At 37.7% G+C, this 19256-nt stretch overlaps 1 protein-coding gene across 1 annotated transcript in view; it reads left to right on the plus strand.

Moving 5' to 3' along the window:
* Nucleotides 1-19256, plus strand: part of SLC49A4 (solute carrier family 49 member 4) — a 56612-nt gene that overhangs the window by 13937 nt on the left and 23419 nt on the right. Inside the window, exons 2-4 of the mRNA XM_065751186.1 lie at nucleotides 1372-1465; nucleotides 12705-12976; nucleotides 18824-18953. Of these exons, the coding sequence (XP_065607258.1) occupies nucleotides 1372-1465; nucleotides 12705-12976; nucleotides 18824-18953 (496 nt within the window). The remainder of the gene's footprint in view (nucleotides 1-1371; nucleotides 1466-12704; nucleotides 12977-18823; nucleotides 18954-19256) is intronic.

Raw genomic sequence — 19256 nt, forward strand, 5'->3', positions numbered from 1 at the left:
TGCCCTCCTTGGCTTGTGAGACAGGAGCTGTCCGTGGTTTGTTCAGCGTCCACACAAGGACTTGTGTAACCCTGAGTGAGGTTTGCAAGGAGCTGTTGCAATAAGAGCAAAGTTGCATTTTTGGTAAAATACATGCTTCAAAATTCCAGTAAAATTCACCAGGGAGCAATATGTTTAATGTGACTATTGGGTGAATTGTATGGAGTGTAGGAGTCATTAACATACTGGGAGCATATCTCTGAAAATTGGTGCTTTAGAGTCATAATCCTATGTCTGTATTATGTGGATTATCATAGCAAGTTGTTCTTTTCCTGTCTGTGTTTTGGGTAGCTTCTAGTCTTGCCTAAATGTTAGAGATGCTGTGTATTTGTTATCATTCAATTATTTTACATTCTACTAAGAATATGGGATCTCTGTTTTCTGCTTAGTGCTGTAAATCTGTTTCAAGCTGTATGACTTCACAGATACAGATGGTATCAACACTTTTAATTGTACATATTTACTGTTTTGGTGTTTCCCAGTATTCTGTAGGCTCAACTCCACAGTTAGAACTGTTTTCTTTCTGTTCATTGATGATGGAAATACCTCAGCAGCAGCAGTGAACTACTGGCAAATGGAATTGGAGCACTGACATAAAGTTGTTTCTAATCTAAGTACTCTTCACTTAAGAATCGTGGTATGGAGGAAAGAAAAACATATTCTAGGAATCTGTCAATTGTAGCTTTTTTCTAATGTCCTATATTTACAATCTCTGTCAATCTGAACTGATGGCAGCAAAATCTTGGCCTAATTGCAAAGACTGAAAAAAATACTTTTTTTCCTCCTCTGCTGAATAAATAGCTATTTCTTCAGAATGAAAAGCATATCTGGAATATGAGACAAAACAGTAACAGAGTTATGTCTGCCCTCATTAAATGGCTGGAAAAGAATGTCCAAACCCAGTTTGTTTCTTTGGATCTACCTAGATTTCACGCAGTAGAGAATGTTTCCTGATGCTTCTAATGGCAAAGGAGATATTTGTATGTTTTGGATGATATGTCTACTATAAGTTTTCTCTTCCTAGAATACCTGTAAGATTTTAAGTACGTTCCTGAATGGGATTATGCCAGGAATAAGCCTTTAATTCTGGAGCATCAGTATGGAAAATAATATAGGATTTCATATGTGATTATGATTATCATATTTTCATATGTTTTGTATATATCTCTAATTTGTATGAGCACCAAAGTTTATAATTTGAAAGAATATGCAGGAATTAACAAGTCTGCTTATGAATGTATATATTTAGGCATGTATTTTTGTCTTTTTTAAAATTATTTGTTTTTAGCATTGCTGACGACCTGTGAAATACCTTTTGTTTTTCCATTTTAGGTTTGAGAGTAACTGTGTTACTAACATCATCACTGATGGTTTTGGGAGCTGGCCTAAGATGTGTTCCAGTTTCAGACCTGGAACTAAGGAAGAAGTAAGTGAATTTGTTATTTTACTATACATATTTTATATAAACATATTTTATAGTTGCTGTTAATGTAATTTTTGCTTCTGCAGCAAAGAAATTAGTGCAAATTTTCTGTGTGAGGCTGATATGCAGAATGCATGTTGTGTGATTGTGGGCTTACACATTTTCTGCCTTCTTAAATTGATTTTTCTAGTCCTTGTTCTGCATGGTATCTGAAGATCGGAAAGGTATGCAGAAACTTGAGTTAATGAAGCCACACCCACACCATCCTGTGTAACCAATTTTGTTTTGCAAACAAGGAAGAAGAGATTTAGTGAGAAGTTCCAAAACTGGTCCATGATCACACAAAGAACCATGCCACAAACCCCAAAACTATGTAATTTATAGGCAAATAATAATTCATGTTTCTCCTACTGGATGTGGGATGTTGTTTGGTGATAGAGATGAATTAATCATGAATTTAAAATGACCTTTTCATATAGTCTATTCCAGTCTGCATTTGGAAATAACCTTGTACTTTCCCTGGGACTGGAGCAAATACCTTTTGTATATGAGCAGTTTAAAAGTTTGCAATAGAGACAGCTTCATTCCAAACAAATCAGTTGTCCTGTTGACATACCAAACCTGGGTATCTATGGTAAGTATGGGAGTCTCATTCTTTCCATGCAGCCATGGAATGTGGATTGCTTGTTGCTCATGTAATAGGAGAGGCAAAAAATAAAAATAAAAAATCTGAGAAGGAATAAAGGCATTGTTACATTATTTTCTGCTTTTTTAAGAATAAAAGTTAACTTATTATACTTGCACAATATGTGAGTTCTATGGGGAAAAAAGCAACAACGTCAAACCTTGAAAGTCTTTTTATGGTGTTTTTTTTTGTTTTTTTTTTTTTTGAGGAAGGATATGGTCTATGCATCTTTTTCTATAGAAAACAGATCATCTGTTTCATGCTGGTTTCCCTCCATTTTCAGTAATGGTAGCAGCAGGACCATTGGTTTTTCTGAAAGACTGAAGGCAATTAGTGGTTTTGAATTCTCCAGACAAAACAGCCATGAAGTAGGTTATAATTTGCTTGTACCTAGAATTTCCATGTGACGCTTTGTCACCTTCCAGATAGTCTTTGTATTATTCCTTGTCCCATTTTTTCCTTAGTGTTGCTTTACACTGAGTGTCAGCTTGAAAACTGTTAAGGTGAGAAAGGAAGTACTTGGTGTGAAGTAGATAGCAGGTGTATGGATACCATGAGTAAAACAAAGGAAGAGGTTCAGAGCACTGAGAATGTGATAAAAGCATTCATTGTAAAACTAGCTCTGATCAGTAGTATGTAACTAGTACATAATAATATATTGTGCTACCATTCACAATAACCCTTTTTACTGAATGTGAGAATGTACGGTGGGCAGGAAGAGCTGTCCTCATTGGGCTCTCATTTTGCCTGTCCTTGAGATGCTTAGGGGTACTGAACATCAAGTTCATCAGATCTGACCAGTCTTGGATTATGTGTATTTCAAATGGGCTAGGTAGGTTAAATGCAGGGAAATACAACGTCTTCTGTAGCTTTCCATTTATCAGTTATGCTGAAAGACTTGTGCTGCCTAGCCTTCAGCACAGCCAAGATAAAAACTAAGAATTCAAAAAGAAATTGCCTAACAGTATATAGATAAGAGACATCACTTTGGGAATGGAAAGAGTTTCTGCATGCCTTTAAACCTTTAAACAAAATTTTCCATTGTAATTGTAGTAAGAAGAAATGGAAGAAGGGTAAAATAAATGTTTAAGGAGAAACATTCAAGAACAGCTGCTTTAACTGGGGAAAAAAATCCTTTGCACTGTGTAGAGTCTGCTAAAATGTATAAAATATGATGGCACATTTTACTATGAGGCATTAAAAATAATTTTAAAAAAAAAGCAGAATCCTGTTGGAAGAGGGTACTTATTTCATTTATTCATGCTGTGAAAATATGCATCATTTCAAGCTGAAATTGATGAAATTGCTAACTTAGCCTACTCTCAAAAAAATGGAGGTGTTTGTCAGAATTGTAGCTTCTCCTGAGGAAATAGTTTGAACTTTTACACAGATTTATAAAAATCTTCAGAGAATTAATTATTGCTTACTGTGTGAAACAGAAGTATGGTTTTCTTTATTTCTTGAGACATTGTAAATAACGGTGCACACTGTTTGATGTTATGAGATAACCTGCATTGTCTTGAAGGCTAAAACTGGCCAATTTTCATTAATTACTGCCAAATAAAAGTTATATTTTAGAGAAAGCCATTATTGCTTTATGCTTCAACAACAGTTGGCCGAACATTTATTTGTAAGGTGCATATACTTGACTATGACCTTTTGAACATCAGTCAATTAGTCAGATGGACAGGATCCCACAGAAGCTCATGTGCTGGCTTTTGAGATGCTCAGACAACCAGAATTCCTTTAAATGCTTATGCACGTTTTGTAATGTTTTCCTTCCGATCTGCAGATTTTCCTGGGACGATTGTGTCAGTTCAGATAGATAAAATGACAAGGAAGTTGATGAAGTTTGTCAGTTTTATTTAATTGTTTTTCTACTGTGCGGCTGTAGAAACACTCCTTGCGTTCTCGTAATTTAACATTAAGGAGAGCTCCTGAAGCCCATTGCTCATCAGAGCAATCACAGAAGTGAGGAAATCACAGTTAAGGCTGACATTTAATCCTCACTGCTTTGTGCTCCTTATCTCATGCAGGCCTGTAATATCTAAATGTTTTCTTAGGTTCCTTTCTAGTCTGTAATTATTCTTTTGGTTCTAGCATGTGGGAGCCAGGACTATCTCCAGCAATCAGAGTCATGTCTTAAAAGCAAACCTTCACTTGACATCCACATATACATATGTGGCTTGCGTAAGGGAGAATTTAGGTTGAACATTTGAGTGTCTTTCTTGAAGTAGCAGTACATTATGGTGAGTTCTTGTTCTCTGGGAATCCATCTCAGAATGGCTTAAACTCAGGGAAGGCTGAGAGGAACGTGCACAGCTAAACGTGAAAGTTTGAACTTGTGTGTGAGATTGAACAGCCAACCAGTTCTTGAAATGATAAAGTCCCTCTCACATGTATATGCTTTTGTTTGCTTGCTTTCCTCCCAGATTGCTGCTAACCTTGCAGCTTAGTGATTGTAACAATCAGACGAGGAAGTTAAAGAGAATTTTTCTCATCTACCATACATATTTTAGCTTGCCAAACTGGTGCCATACATGTGACAGTGAATTTGACTTCTAAAGATAAAAAGAGGAAAGGAAATGAGACTAAATACTATGAAGGTCTCATTTTGCTGCACCTATTTTTTAGTTCATAGTTTGCATAAAATTAATACAACTTAGAAAATGGATGCTATCAAAATGTACAATTTCTAGATTTCTTCTTCCCTTCCTAGGGGTTGCTGAGAGCATTATTAATATGTTTTGGCTACATCTTTAGGTCCATTCCTTTCTTTTCTGAATGCTTCTTGGCACTAAATGAATGTTTTCATTGGACTCTTGTAATTTGGTACTTTATCCTGAATAGTTAGTAGGAAGTCATTTTTGGTAGACAAAATTGTTTGTTTTTCTTTTTTCCACCATGTAATGCTGAATATTTATTTCACGTTCTGTATTTTGGAATAGTTTTACAAGGCAGTCTAGGACTTCCATATGATTATAGAACAATAAATCTCGGTAGAAGACTGTAAGATCTATCTAGGAGCTGGAAGAAGGCAATAAACAATGAAGTCAGTCCAAAGCCCTATAAATTGCTGATTCTTAGGACATTCCACATGAGATTTCTAAAAACATTCTGAAAGACAGGATAATTAAAGGCACAGAAGGATGACATAATTTGTCATCTGTACTGAATATATTAATTAAGAAGTTTATCAGAACTTAGTATGCTGCAGATTAGTAACCTTCACATTAGATTTCACAATACAGAAGTATTTGTCAAAGACCTTGAGTCGAAGCAGTGCGAGAGCACTCCTTGGTAATAAGTTTTGTTAAAACATTTATTGCAAAACCAGCAGAGCAATAATACAGAGAATGATGGTGGAAATGGGAGCACTATGAACTGACAGTTTTGTTATTTACGAGCTGTTATGGAGGGATTACTAGTAATTGGTAGCTCCTGTACAAAGACTTAAATAATGCTACTTCTTAGGATTTTCATTTTTATTTATTTGTTTATTTATTGCCTGTTTTTTTGATATACTAACTTTCCCCCTTTTTGTACTTGCAGATACACTTATCATATCTCTGGTGCATTTTGGTTCTATTAGCTAGTTGCAGTGTAGTTTATATTAAATGTTTTATTCTTTTTAGAATATTCTGTGGGACATAGTGGGAGTTGGACTAGATGACCCTTAATGATGCCTTCCAACATAAATGATTCTGTGATTTGGCAATTGTTCACTTTTCCTTTTTCCTTCCTGAAAGCCTGAAGAATGACATGGAAGCATCTCACAGTTTGTGTTTTCTGATCCCAAAATGGTCCTGAGCCCACATTCTGAGGCTTTGAAAATGCAGAAGGGGCACCTAAGAAGGGGTAATTCCAATAAGAAAAGGACATATTAGGGCTCTCATATTCCTAGCAATGCTGTACACTTTCTGATTATCTGCGCTCAAAAGAATACCCTAAAGTGGAGCTAGCTGCGGAGAACATGGATTAAAATGAAAAGAGCCTTTTAGGAGAAGGTATTAGAAGAATCTGCCTATAAAAATAAAGGCAGAGAATAATGCATGTTGTGTATGCTGTAACTCTCTGGGGAAGAGAAATGGAAAAGCTAATCTGAAGCATGGTTCTGGGAGTAAAACGATCAATGAACTGATGTGCTTGTATAATGTTGCTCAGTAAGTGTATGAAAATGTTAAGATAGAGCACTTGAGTGATAGCACACACTGGTTGTGCTTTGGCTGCAGTGCTAGGGAAGGGCCAAGGCAGGTTCATCCATAGTATCATCAGAAGTGGCGGAAAAAGAGGAAACAAGTCATCATTCACAAGTAAATTGTAATGGGGAATGTTTAAACTTTAAACACCTCTAACTAAAGAATTTACCTTGTTTTATTACCTAAACCATCTTATCTTTATTTTTTAACTTCTGGTTCACAGTTGTTATAGGAAAGAGATCCTTTGCATTATTCCTGTGTGATTGTTCCCTGCTTTACTTAGCTGTCCACATTAGCAGTGGATCTAGGCGACGTTAAATGTACTGGCTACCCAGCAGTACTGCCTAGCAGCAGCCACTGCTCAGCACTTCCAATTAGATGGCAGCCAGATCAGCTCTGCTTCAGCTGGTACAGCCTTAGTGGAGGCAGGCAGCTTGAAGGTTTTGGTGACAAGGGGAAATGGTTTTAAACTAAGGGAGAAGAGATTTAGATTAGATGTCACGGGGAAGTTTTTCACAGAGAGAACTGTGCAGTGCAGGTGCAGTCTGCCTAGAGAAGGCCAGCTTCTGTTCAGGGCTAGGCTGGATGAGGCCCTGGGCAACCTGATCTAGTGCTTGATCTAGTAGCAGCCTTGCCTGCAGCCAGGGGGCTGGAACTAGGTGGTCTTTGAGGGTCCCCTCTATCACAAGCTCTTCTATGATTCTGTGACAAAATAGTTTTTTCTACTGCACTGCTGCAGCACTGGGTGTCACATGCACGGCTCAGGTGTTAACTGCTAAATTAGCAATTTATAGCCTGGAAAGTCTTTGAGTGGTATGTAAACTCACCAGGTATATTAAAGCAAACTCTGAAATCTCAGAAAGGGCTAGTTATTGCAGTAATATCTAATGAATGGTAACTCTGCAAGGCATCTGCTAGCATAAGCCTGTGCTGTAGGCGAAGAGGAAAATATGTTGTCTGTGGGATTTGCTCCAACTCATGTAACAGGAAATTTTATCCTCAACTGTAGAAAACCTTTACTTTTTTTTTTGTTTTGTTTTGTTGTATCATCTGGAGCTCTTTGATTCTTGTAACAAGTCTTGTGACTCTTATTCTGTTGGGTAATTTCTGTCCTTTAAGAGGAAGTCGTATTAACTGAGTTTGTATCAGAATTCTGTCTTACAATCATAGCATCTGCTTGCTCTTCTGCTGATGGGATAAAATTCTGTGGGAACATTTGAATGGGCGTTGTTTATCCCAGTTTTCAGGTTACCACATTTCCTGTATTGTCCTTATTTTTTTTTACTAAAAAATCTTAGTAACTCTCAGCCTAAGTAATTTCCATCAGATTTCTCACATGGCAGCCCTGGTAGCACCCATTCCTGGTGCCCTTCTCTGTGAGCTTCAGGGTGTTGTGCTTCATTAGTCTGTAATGTAATTGCCTACTTTTGTTTACAAAACATCATTTTGGATCTGCTTGCGTTTGATGAGAGCATGCTCTGTTAGTGTTGCTTTAAAAATATCTGCCTTTCATAAGAGCTATGTGGAATGGTTTGGAGACTGTGGTGTGTGCAGTGTGGGAGGTGTGAGCCAAGTTCCCTATGAAAGTGGTCGACGGTGCTTTTATGAGTTTTTTCTCTGTTATTGCTAGAGATAATGTACCACACGGTGACTCAGGCTTTCTGCTCGTAATAATTTTTCTTACTGATGGGGAAAAACAGCTTTAAATTATTCCACATATCAATGGTCGCATGCACCAAAAACAAGCAAAAAATGCTAATGGCCTCAATCCATGAATATCCAGAAGGCAATAAGCTTTTGTAGTATAAAGTTATCATTTAATGAAAATATTGAAAAGAAGTGCACTTCCATGAATTTCTTCCTTCAGAATGCTATTTTCAGTAGATGAATTCATTGCTGTACCAACAGGTATTTTTTCTTCTTAGTCTTTTTCCAGGCATAGAGCCATCTTACAACCCTTTGCTTATGAACAGGGTGGCACTTGCACCAGATTCCCCCCAGATTCCATAGCAGTAAATTGCTGTTAGATGTGGATTTGACCTTTTTATTTCCTTCTGTACTTGAGGAGGTGCTGCTTAATAGAGGGGGCTTTTTTAGTGTTTGTTCTGGAGAGCCTGAAGAAAAAAAACTATCAATTTCTAGTAACTTGACTGTGAAAGATCACAGATTTTTTCATTACAAAACTGGTGTCAGTTCGCTCTGAAGTATAATAAATCTTCTAATGTATAATGTAGATAAGTCCATGCATTTTCTCATTCTTTTGCCTGCACAAGCAACTTGCATCATGCATCAACACAGACACTCTTGAATAGGAGGTATTCACTGCTTTGTTGCTGTGTAGTAAGGCTAAATTCAATAGCACTTGGAAGTGCTCTGAAGTCCTCCTGTAGAAGGGGCTCTTTCATTTGCTCCCAGGAGTTGCAACAATGAGCTAATCACTATATAAACTTACTTGTCATCCAAATTAGCAGGAGCTGAACAATCCACTTCTTTCAGTGAGTGAAAACGTCAGGCATGTGAAGGATAAATTAGCCATCCATTTCTGTAAGAAATGTTAACTTTGTTATCCAGTATCCCTTTTAATTTTAATTGTTAGGATCAACAATTAATGCGTTATTTCTTTCCCAGAGAAGAGACATACACACTGCAGTTTCCCTGGAGCTGCTGACAAGTGCACTCACTGACTTTGTTGCTCCTTGCACTATTTTTTTCCTCTGCCATTACCTCTTGTTTCTCCATTTAAGAAAGGAAACTAATGAATTACTATTATTAAATGTTCTTAAGTCTAGGCATGGACATGCTGTGATAGAAACATTAAATGTCTGTTATTTTTACATGTAAAAAGTGTCTGTGTAACACAGCTCTTTAATAGCTTAACAAATCCAATACCTTATGGGACTCCAACCATGCATGTAAAGTTCAAACCACATGGGGAAAAAGATAAGTAATGCAGATTGTAAATTGTGTATGGTGTTATCATCCATCACTAAAATCTTTTTCCTGTATAATCTCACTGCTCATACCTAGTTCACTCAGTGATACAGTAATTTCAGCATTTTTAGCCTTACATGCTTTGTTTTGTTTTGTTGCTGCTTGTTATGATATCGCAGCTGACAGCAGGGTGTGCTTAAGGCAGGTTACTTCTTGGGATTTATATAAAATGTTCTCTCAGGGAAGCGATGAAAACAGTATTATTTATTTAAAACTCGATGAGAATTTGGGAGAGGAGATGAAGTAGACTACAATAAGATTTTCTGCTCTTATTTCTGTTGTTATGTTTGTATTATCCCTTTCTTTATCTTTCTGCAATTCAGAGACCAGTTGAGAAAGACACCTGAACATCTGGGTAGGGTCCTGAACTGAATCTATCCTGTTAACCTTTTGTCATGGAAGAGAAATTGCATTGAAGAGAATGAAACTGAAATGGCAGCAGGGAAAAACACTCTTGCTTTTTGCACATTTTCAATATCAGAAGCAAGAAAATAAAAGAACAAAAACAAAACAAAACAAAACAAACAAACAAAAAAAACCAAACAAACAAAAAAAAAAACAGGAAGTAAGAGAAACAAGTGTCTCTTGATGTTGGAGCAGTTTTTGGCTGTGATGGTGTCAGAAGCAGACTCCTGTGGGCTGTTCTGCTGAAATCTAGTGGGGTGTTGATAAGATGAAACAACCAGCAAAAAGGTACAAGTGCTGTTGCGTTCATGTTTCTCTCTGGCAGCTGCAGTGGCTGCTACATGTGTTTCCCTGAGTGGTGAATTGGTAAATAGGCCAAATCACGTTTTGAATCTCTTCCCCGTCTCTCTAGGGAAATGAGGTAAGAATGTGTAGAGGAACAATGCAAATAATCTTCTTCTGAGAATTAAAAAAAAAAAAAAAAAAGGCTTAATTCAAGCTAGTATTGAAAAAGGCGTAAAACAAGGTTTAGACCATTATCACATGTGTAGACAGTCTGTACATCAGTGCCAATTTAGTTTGAAAATGGTGTTTATTAGCACTAACATGTCAGATTTGAAAAACTAAGCAATATGAAGATAAGAGATGCTCTACCTTGCATGATAACGTCAGGCTTGATAAGTGCCAGAAATGCAGATGGAAAAGCAAATCCATCAGGGCAGACAATGTACTGGAAGGGCAGGGGAGGGGAGAACAGTCAGGGGAATGTGAAAGAAGGAGGCTACGGAGAGACAAAAGTAAAATTCTCATGTGAAAACATGAAGCAAGAACAGAAAGGTGATGTAAGATTCAAGTTCCGAACTCAAATGCTATTTAATTCCTCTGGGTCTGTAACATTTGTGTACATTTCTCATATAAAAGGCCTGAGATAGCTTTATTCAGATGGTGAAGTTTGGTAGAAATCATCTAAATCTGGAGTGTAGGTATTTATATATGAGTACTTATAATCTCACAATATATTGAATTTTTTTATATACAAAACTTTCGTACTGGAAGACACAGAACTATTGTGTTTTTTTATGGAGTTTTGTTTACCCTTAGATTTCAATAAAGTGGGCATATGTGAATTAAAGCAGTATTATCGTGGTAGTATAAGTGAGCAGAAATGTTAGTATAGCACCTAAACCATAATTTAAGCATTACATTTCTTTTGGAGCAAGAAGAAATGTTAAAGTCTTTATATGTTATAGTAGCTTGCTCCTGAAATGCAAGTTTGCAGAGATGCAGAGTGGCACTGTGAATACCTTGAAGCTGCTTAGGATAGGTATGGAAATAACTTATTATAGTGAGGTAAGCAGAATGAAAATACCAAGTAGAAAAGAGTATCTTGGTTTGTCCAAAGTACTTTGTATTGGAGAGTAACCATAATGGATTCACAGAATTGTAGGGGTTGGAAGGGACCTATAGAGATCATCTAGTCCAATCCTCCTGCCAAAGCATTTAATTTGTCCCTGGAAGACTATACCAGAGTGCTATTTAGATGGTGCTTTTTATTAATATAAAATTATTTTGTGTGATTTAGTTGGGGGCCACAGTTTAAGAGATCTGACCTTGTCTTGATGAGGTCAATGTGTAACACATCACAAACAAATAGTAATGAAATCTCACTATGTGAACTTCATGAAGAGGCTAGAATTCTTATTTTTAAGACAGTGTCCTAGCTAGGAAAACGTTTCCTTCACATGATGTATGATGTCTTTTTGTTTTTGGATGTACTATATATTTTTAATAAATTCTGCTGGAAGAACTAACTTCTAATCAACTGAGGATCACTGGCATCCATCGTTTTTTATTGTAAGCTAGCTTGTTAATTTGATGAAGCGTCTGTCAGCATTTCTTTTGTGTGTTTTGTTCCATTGTGCTCTCTAAAAATCTCTTGCCACATTGTATATTATTTAGTCATTTGTGGCTTGAAACATTGCCTAAGTGGTAACTTGTGTTTCCCTGTTTCAGACTGTAGCTCTTGATGTCTGACAGCTCAAGTCTTGCAGCAATAGCATAGAAAAAACACCGTTATTAAAAATATAATCTACCACCATTTTATTGCATAGTTGATAGGTCTGCTTTGGAGGGTTCCAGTGTTTCATTTGACTTGATGTTTTTTTAGACGTGAGGTTTTCATATAAATTTCAACATGCTTTTGCCTTTCACGGCTGATCACTTTTTGGAAAAGTCAGTGTGGAAGGTTTCTGGCTGAATTCCACGTTTAAAAGAGCCTTCACCAAAGTCCTTTCTTCTCCTTGTGCTGATATGAAGCCAAAGGTTGTAGAGACTTTGTTGCTTGGAAGTTGTATTTCTGTTTTGTCACCAGTCTTATCTGTTAGATCTCAGTGAGTGTCAAAAATGAGAATAATCTATGTTTCCTTGGCTGTTCCAACAGTTTGTTGAGAACGGCCAGATTGCTGCAGAAGATGATCTGTTGGAAACCTCAAGAGCTCTCTCTAGGCAGAGCGTTTTGCTGCGGTGTTTCAGTTTTGAGTCTGACATAACTAACTTAAATTCTCTGTTGGAATTTATGCAGGCAAGGGGTCGGGTTTAAGAGGCTTGTAGTTCAAAGCTTTTCTGCTACTACACCTTTTCTACTTTTATATCCTATTATAATATATGTATTTCTTTTCTTGCAAATAAAGTCCTTTTTATTCCCTCTTCCTTTCTGGCATTGAAGAGAACATTTGCTTCTCCATTTTTCTGAGGTAATGAGAACAGAATCGCCCTGGATTCTTTAAATCAGTTTAATTGGGCTTTTTTTAATGTATTGAATATTCTGTTTTCTGCACAGAATTTTCATGCGAGTGTGAAGTTGCTAACTCAAGAACCCAGCATCTTATGTGCTATTTATTTATTTGTTTTTAAAGCAGGCAATTATCATCCAAATGGCTGTCATCTCTATTCTCTATTCCAGGCTGATTCATGGAGGGCAGCTGTTAAATGGCTTGGCGGGGCCAACTGTGATGAACGCAGCTCCGTTTCTTTCCACAACGTGGTTCTCTCCGGATGAACGTGCGACAGCAACGGCGATTGCCTCCCTGCTCAATTACCTGGGCTGTGCTGGTGCATTTTTAGTGGGACCTCTTGTAGTGCCATCTCCTAATGGAACATCATTGCACCTCCCACTGGTGTCACTGAGCAACACCGAGCACATCAAGGACCGCATTGAGGCTGTGCTCTACGCAGGTGTGTGTTTTAATTAAAAAATAAAGTTAATAATTATAAAACATGTACATATGCCCATGTGTGTTTGGTGCTTGTGAAGCACTACCCTCTAGTGGCTGGTCTACCGAGGGAACAGTAGCTAACTGATGGAAAGTAATGAAATGGTAAGTTGTAGTATCAGAGGGGATACCTTTCCCCCCACTTTATTTTTTTGCTAGGAAAAAATTTAAAACTGTGTCATATAAAGAATGATTCCAAGGGAAGTAGTTCAACCATTTGTATCAGGAGCAACATCTAGGAGAGCTTGTTTTCCCAGAGCTTCCAGACTGCTATTTGCTTCCCATATTTTCAGTAAAAAAAAAAAAAAAATTCTCTGTGATAGATTGTTTTTTCTTTTATTTCTGGGAAGATGGAAATCTTATTCTTCCAGTATTGAATTATTTTGTGCATAAATTCAGACTTAATTTATGACTTGCATATGCCTTTCAAATGTGATTAGACTATTAGTATCTAAGAATCTAATATTGGAATTAAACTCAATGGATTGTGATTTTAACTAAAACCACTAATTCTTATGCAGCAAGCAATTTCAATAAAACGACAGCAGTTTGGTGCAAAAAATGCTGATAGAAAATTCATCTGATACAATGTAGGTTTTGTTTCCCTTCTGTTTTTCACGCAGTGACTTCACAGCTCTTGGTGTAATCAGCAGCAGGCTGTAAGGAAGAAGAGTTGCCCAAATGGCTTAAGAGTCTATGATCTGATTATTATTTTTTTAATGGATATAAATGGTACAGCATTAAGGGCAGCTAAACTTCACTGGGTCATGGCATTTGCACGTTTGATTTTGTTTTTCTTATTATTCTAGCCTCTGAAATGCAGCTAGGACTTGGCCCTCTGCATTCCAGAAGTAACTAAGTATGTATGTTGTGTAGTTTATATTCAGGTTTATGAGATTGAATTGTTTGTGGTCAATTACTCCTGGCTGTGATTCTTATGGAAATTTTGTCAAGTTAACTGTCATTTTGGGTGAGGTCCACTTTACCATACATTTTAGAGATATTAGATATTAGATTTAAAGATAAACATATTAGATGTTGGTTTACTATTTTATCAAATATTGGACTCTTTCAAATAACCTACTTTTTACTGGACTTGAATCTATTGAAATAAGGAAATTGAGGTTTGGGTAGTCCTTGTCAGAGTTAAATATTATGATAGAGGACAAAAAAAAAAAATGTGGGAAATGAGAGACCAGTGGGAAGGAAGGAAGGAAAAGTGAACATAAGTTGGCTTGTGTTCTGAGAGACAGAAGATAAAGGGGAGCAAAAATCCAATGATTAGAAAAGGTCTGTTAGCCCCTTCTTTTTTCCCACAGAGTTCATTGGCCTGAAGGAAATACAGTTTTGTGCCTAAAACCACTTATTTGAGTCTGTTAACACAAGGAATGTCATTTTCAGCAGCTTGTTAGATTCACTTCTGTCTGGGAAGCTTTCCAGTGCATCTTCTTCAGATGCTAGGATAGATATCTCTTTCTAGCTGGATTCAGAGATCTGTCTTGTCTGCCCAGTGTTTCAGTATGGCTTTTTCTGCATTTGAGTCAGCCAGGGCTTGGTGACAGCCTCTCCTGTAAGCTTACTTGGGATTGTTGTTCCCAGCTTAATATCATTGTACAGCAGCTCTTCAAATTCCTAAGGTATGTTTTTTGTTGGGAGCAGCTGTAGTTCTCACATTGTTCAAAGTACTTTTAAACAGATAGCTGGGTTTCTTTGTACAGCTATGCTTGTGGTATTAGCAATGTGTCTCATGGGGTGTTTCAAGGATCTAAAACTCCTTCTGTTGTTCAGGCAATGAAAAAGATAGGTCCTGAATGTCAGTGGCCTCTAGAAGATCACAGTGATGAAATAGTCACTGGTTTGAAATTGGTAGAAGCTATCCCAGGAGGTGATGGTTTTGTGTCCATTGTGAGGTTGACCCTGTCTCAATTCATGTGTCTTTTCCTAGAGAGCTCAAGAGGCAGCAGACCATGCTATCTGTTCCTCCTATAGAGTTGGACTAAAGCATCACAGTCCTTTAGCAAGTACATTAGGGCTTGATATGGCTTTTTCCTATAGGATCTTAAATAAAACTAGTTTCATGGGATAGACAGTGCATTCTTCAGATTTGTGATGGAGCTTGTCGTTGCACGAGGTAGCATTAGATGAATAGCATCCAAAATGTATGAATTGTTAACTTTGGATCAGTAGCGTGCCAAGAGTGTGCTGATTTTCCAAGGACTTAATCTCAAACATGATTGTGAAGTGATTTCTTATAAACCTATTCTGAAATTGCTCCTGTATTTTCTGTGTTTTATTAACTTGCTGTTTTGTGTTTTTTTTTAATCTCAAACATGGCCTAAGAGCTTGGCTGAAAAATCACAGCCTCTTTCCATGTCATCGCTGTCTCTACATGTTCTGATTCACAGCTGGAATAATAAAGATTTAGCAAATCAGGATTGAATTGTATTACTTGTATTGCCCAAGGAAGCTGTAATCATTATAGACAACAGACAGAGCTTTAAGCTGTATGCTTTCCTAAATATTGATGACAAATCAGTATTTGTTTCAAAATTATATGTATACTATATACTTTAAGCATGCGTGCATGTTTATACATGCACGTATGTATGTCTGTATACATATATATATATATACATATATATATATGTGTGTGTGTGTGTGTGTAAGAAAAGTAATGGGAGAAGAAGAACACTTCACGTGTGTGCGTATAGATAAGTGCCTCCTTTCCCTGTTACATTTCAGGGGAAGGTAAAGGGAGAGAATCTTGTTGATTTGATGTAGGTTTTTGTCCTGTAAGAAGTCTTATGTATTGAGGAGGCTCATGCCTCTGTAAATATCTTTTGCTTAGGACTCATACAACCAGGAGTGCCTGCTTCCTGGACTAAGATTCAGGCTTCTCTCCATATTAGTATTCACAGGTATCATGACAGTGGCTTCCTTGGTCTTAAAATGTAAGAAACAGGTCGAAGTTTCTTTTACATTTTATTCCTTTCTTGCAATCTAAAATTTGTGCTAAGAATGTTTTTTTCTTTACCTGGTCTGGTGTAGTAAGTGGTGATTTTAATGATGGTAAGCTTTCCAGTGAAGAAGCTGTGCAAGATGTAAGGAGCCAGATGCATTTGGTAGTACCTGAAATTTCAGTAGAGATACAAAGGTGATACAGAAAGCTAAAGATGGCAGTAAAGACTTCTGTTCTTCAGCTGAGGGTATTGCTTGAGTTTTGGATAGGTTCCAGATTGAGTTTTGCTCTTTTCTTTAGTGCATGAGGGTAGTGCTTGCAAGGCAAACTCATTAGCCTAGAAATTATAACACAGGGAAACATTAAAGAGTTGCAGGACAGTACAACAAGGACTGCATGCTGAATTTAATAGTGGAAAAAAACATGTAATAAATTGTTACCATACTGCTCCTGCTGTGGCAATTTGACTGGCAGGAATCTTGAGGGTAACCCTTAGAAGAGGTCCCAGATGAGCACCTGTTCTAAAATATTACCATGACTTTGAAAAATTACCAACCTGTCTTATATTCTGTATAGAAAGGTACAGCCTTTCTCCTTGAGTCATTGCAGTGTAATAAAGTTAAATAATGCACACCTAGGACAACTTCTGGTTTTATGTGATCACATTCTTGTTGGCTGTACCCATCTGCAAGCTGCAGTCTTCCTTCAATGTGCAATTAAAATTGTGTGTATATGTGTATGTAAGTTGCTCTGAAAGTGATGCTTCCTATTTATTTCCATGGAAATGGCAACAGATACAAAGAGCAAAATAACACTGTTCGATAGAGTAAATTCTCAGCTAACAAACCACTATTTTTAAACATGGTCACCACCATTAGCCTAGCGTTTTTGCCAGCAGCTAACAGGAGCCTGAATGTCATGTTTATGAAAAATATCCACCAGTGGAGTTGACACTGTTACCACTGCTGAAACACCACCCACTGCCTCACTGTGCTCGCATCTACTGCTTGGTCTCTGGAGACATTCAACAAGTGTTGATGGATGTCAGTGAAAGCAACTTTTTCTGCATGGAGGAATTCAGTGACTCACCTTTGCGTCACATGCACTTCCATGTCGGCTGCCATTGCATCAGACTGCCCCCTCTGATGCTCTCTGTCACATGGCAACAACATGTAACAGGATATTGATGGGAAGGTTCAGCCTTGACTGCTGTACCATCAACATCTGCCTCTGACATCGTGGACCAACATAATAAATCAGGAGGCATTAGTTTCGGAGCAGCCTTTGTATGTGTGCCTACCTACAGACCTGTATAAAGATGTAGATGCAGGAGGAGGGGATGAAGATCTCTTAGCAAGCCTTGCTTCTTTGTCCAGTGTCCTCCTACCATGGCAGAGCCTCCTCCTTCTTTCTTAGATCTGGGATAATTAGTTGTGGACAGCTATTTATTCACTCTTATTCTCAAAAACAGTATACTGGAAGATAGAAATTAATCTGTTTACTGGAGACTAGAAGATTTGTATTTGGGGCCCTTGACCTTCAAAGCCTGTAATTAGACCACAACAAGAAAAAAAGACACTACGTAGTTCAAAATGAATCCTCCTGTATTTGATCATGGAGGTGGCATTCTCACGTTCCTCATATGTGTTCAAAACAAATCCATGGTCACTTTCTTTTCCATACTGAACAGAAGCATTCAATTCCCATCCTAATCTATAGCTGATACACTTACGGTCTGAGTGTTATTTACATTTCAGTTTCCTGAACATATTTTCTTTTAGTTTAGCAGAAGAACTGGCAAAGTGCCAGATTCATATTGACTCATTGAAAAAAGAAAAGAACAGATGAATGTGATTGAATGTCCAGCTCTGCAGAAATTTATTTGTGGTGGTGGTGATGAGCACTTCTTTGTAATAAGATCACAGGTTCCTTTAAGATAATTCACATCAGCTATGCACTTGAGCAAAGAATCTTGTTTCCAAAGGAGAAAGCAAAAGTATTTGGATTGAGGATTGTGGAGTACATGATATATATTGTAAAAGGCCTCTAAAACAAATTGCTTGGACTGAGTGTGGATTTGCGGAGTTGTTTTTCCTCATAATGTCTGATCATGGGTCTTGCTGTGTGTTTTCTGTGAAGCACTCATCACTTTGAAGGTTCAGATCCAAATTTCTACTACGAGTTTTTTTTGAAGGTCTGAAGTACCTGCTTCTGAACAAAAGGAGCATCTGTGAACAGCTGTATTCTTTTTTTTCTGTTTCTCCTTACTAGCTGTGTTCTCTCTATTCATGAGCCGTGGATTCTCCTGTGCTATTCTGTTTATATTCTGTTGACGTGTAATGCTGTTTGTGTCTGAGATGCTGCCTTGCTTGACCTTTCATTTGCCCTAAGTCATTGTGTAAACTGAGTAATTGTAGTTCCACACCCTGGTCTTCCCCAGCCCCATTTGTTTAAAGTCCCTAGGATACTGTTACCTGATGTTACACCATCACAAGGAAATGTGGCCAGATCTTCGTAATTCTCTTTAAGGAGGAAAGACAAAAGCTTTTCTTTTTTTGGTTCACTTAGTTCCCTGTGTATGAGCCTGTTGCTGTTCAGCTTCTGTCATCAGAATGGACTGTCAATGTTTCTTTATCACATTGATTCTCCATCTCCATTTGACATCTTGCCTGGGGAGGGGAATAAGAAGTCCTCCTTCAAGTTCAGCGTTTCTGTTGTCAGGAGCAGTAAAGCACTTGGGGTAGGATTTGTGTATCAGAGGTTGGCTGATAACAATGCTGTGCCAAAGTAAGTCTTTCCCTGCTAACAGTTGTTCTCTGATTTTTTTTTCTTCTTTGCCCTCCTGTTTAGAATTTGGGATGGTTTCCTTGATATTTTCTGCAGCGTTGGCCTACTTCCCCTCGCGCCCTCCATTCCCTCCCAGTGTGGCTGCAGCTAGTCAACGGCTTAGCTACAGGAGGAGCTTCTGCAGGCTCTTAAGGTAGGTCCTGACTGAGCTTCCACTGAGGAGATCACCACCTGAGTAAGTGAACACAAGCGTGCTTTAATCTTCTCATTGAACAAACAAATTAGTTTGTAGTGCATCACAACCAAATTAAATATTGATGCTGAAACATTAAAAGATGGTAACTGAAAAAACAGACATTAAATTTTAAGTGGCTGTGTCCCAGACCTTCATGTGAGCATCCTTCTGCACCAGCACTGCTGGAGTCATTCTGTTAGCATGGCTGTTGGCATGCAACACTTCTGTTACGTCAGGTTGTACAAGATCATTAACAGTGTG

This window comes from Cyrtonyx montezumae, unplaced genomic scaffold, assembly GCF_038088225.1.
Source record: "Cyrtonyx montezumae isolate F1298 unplaced genomic scaffold, pur_monq_1.0 scaffold_7, whole genome shotgun sequence".
In the NCBI taxonomy this organism is placed as follows: Eukaryota; Metazoa; Chordata; class Aves; order Galliformes; family Odontophoridae; genus Cyrtonyx; species Cyrtonyx montezumae.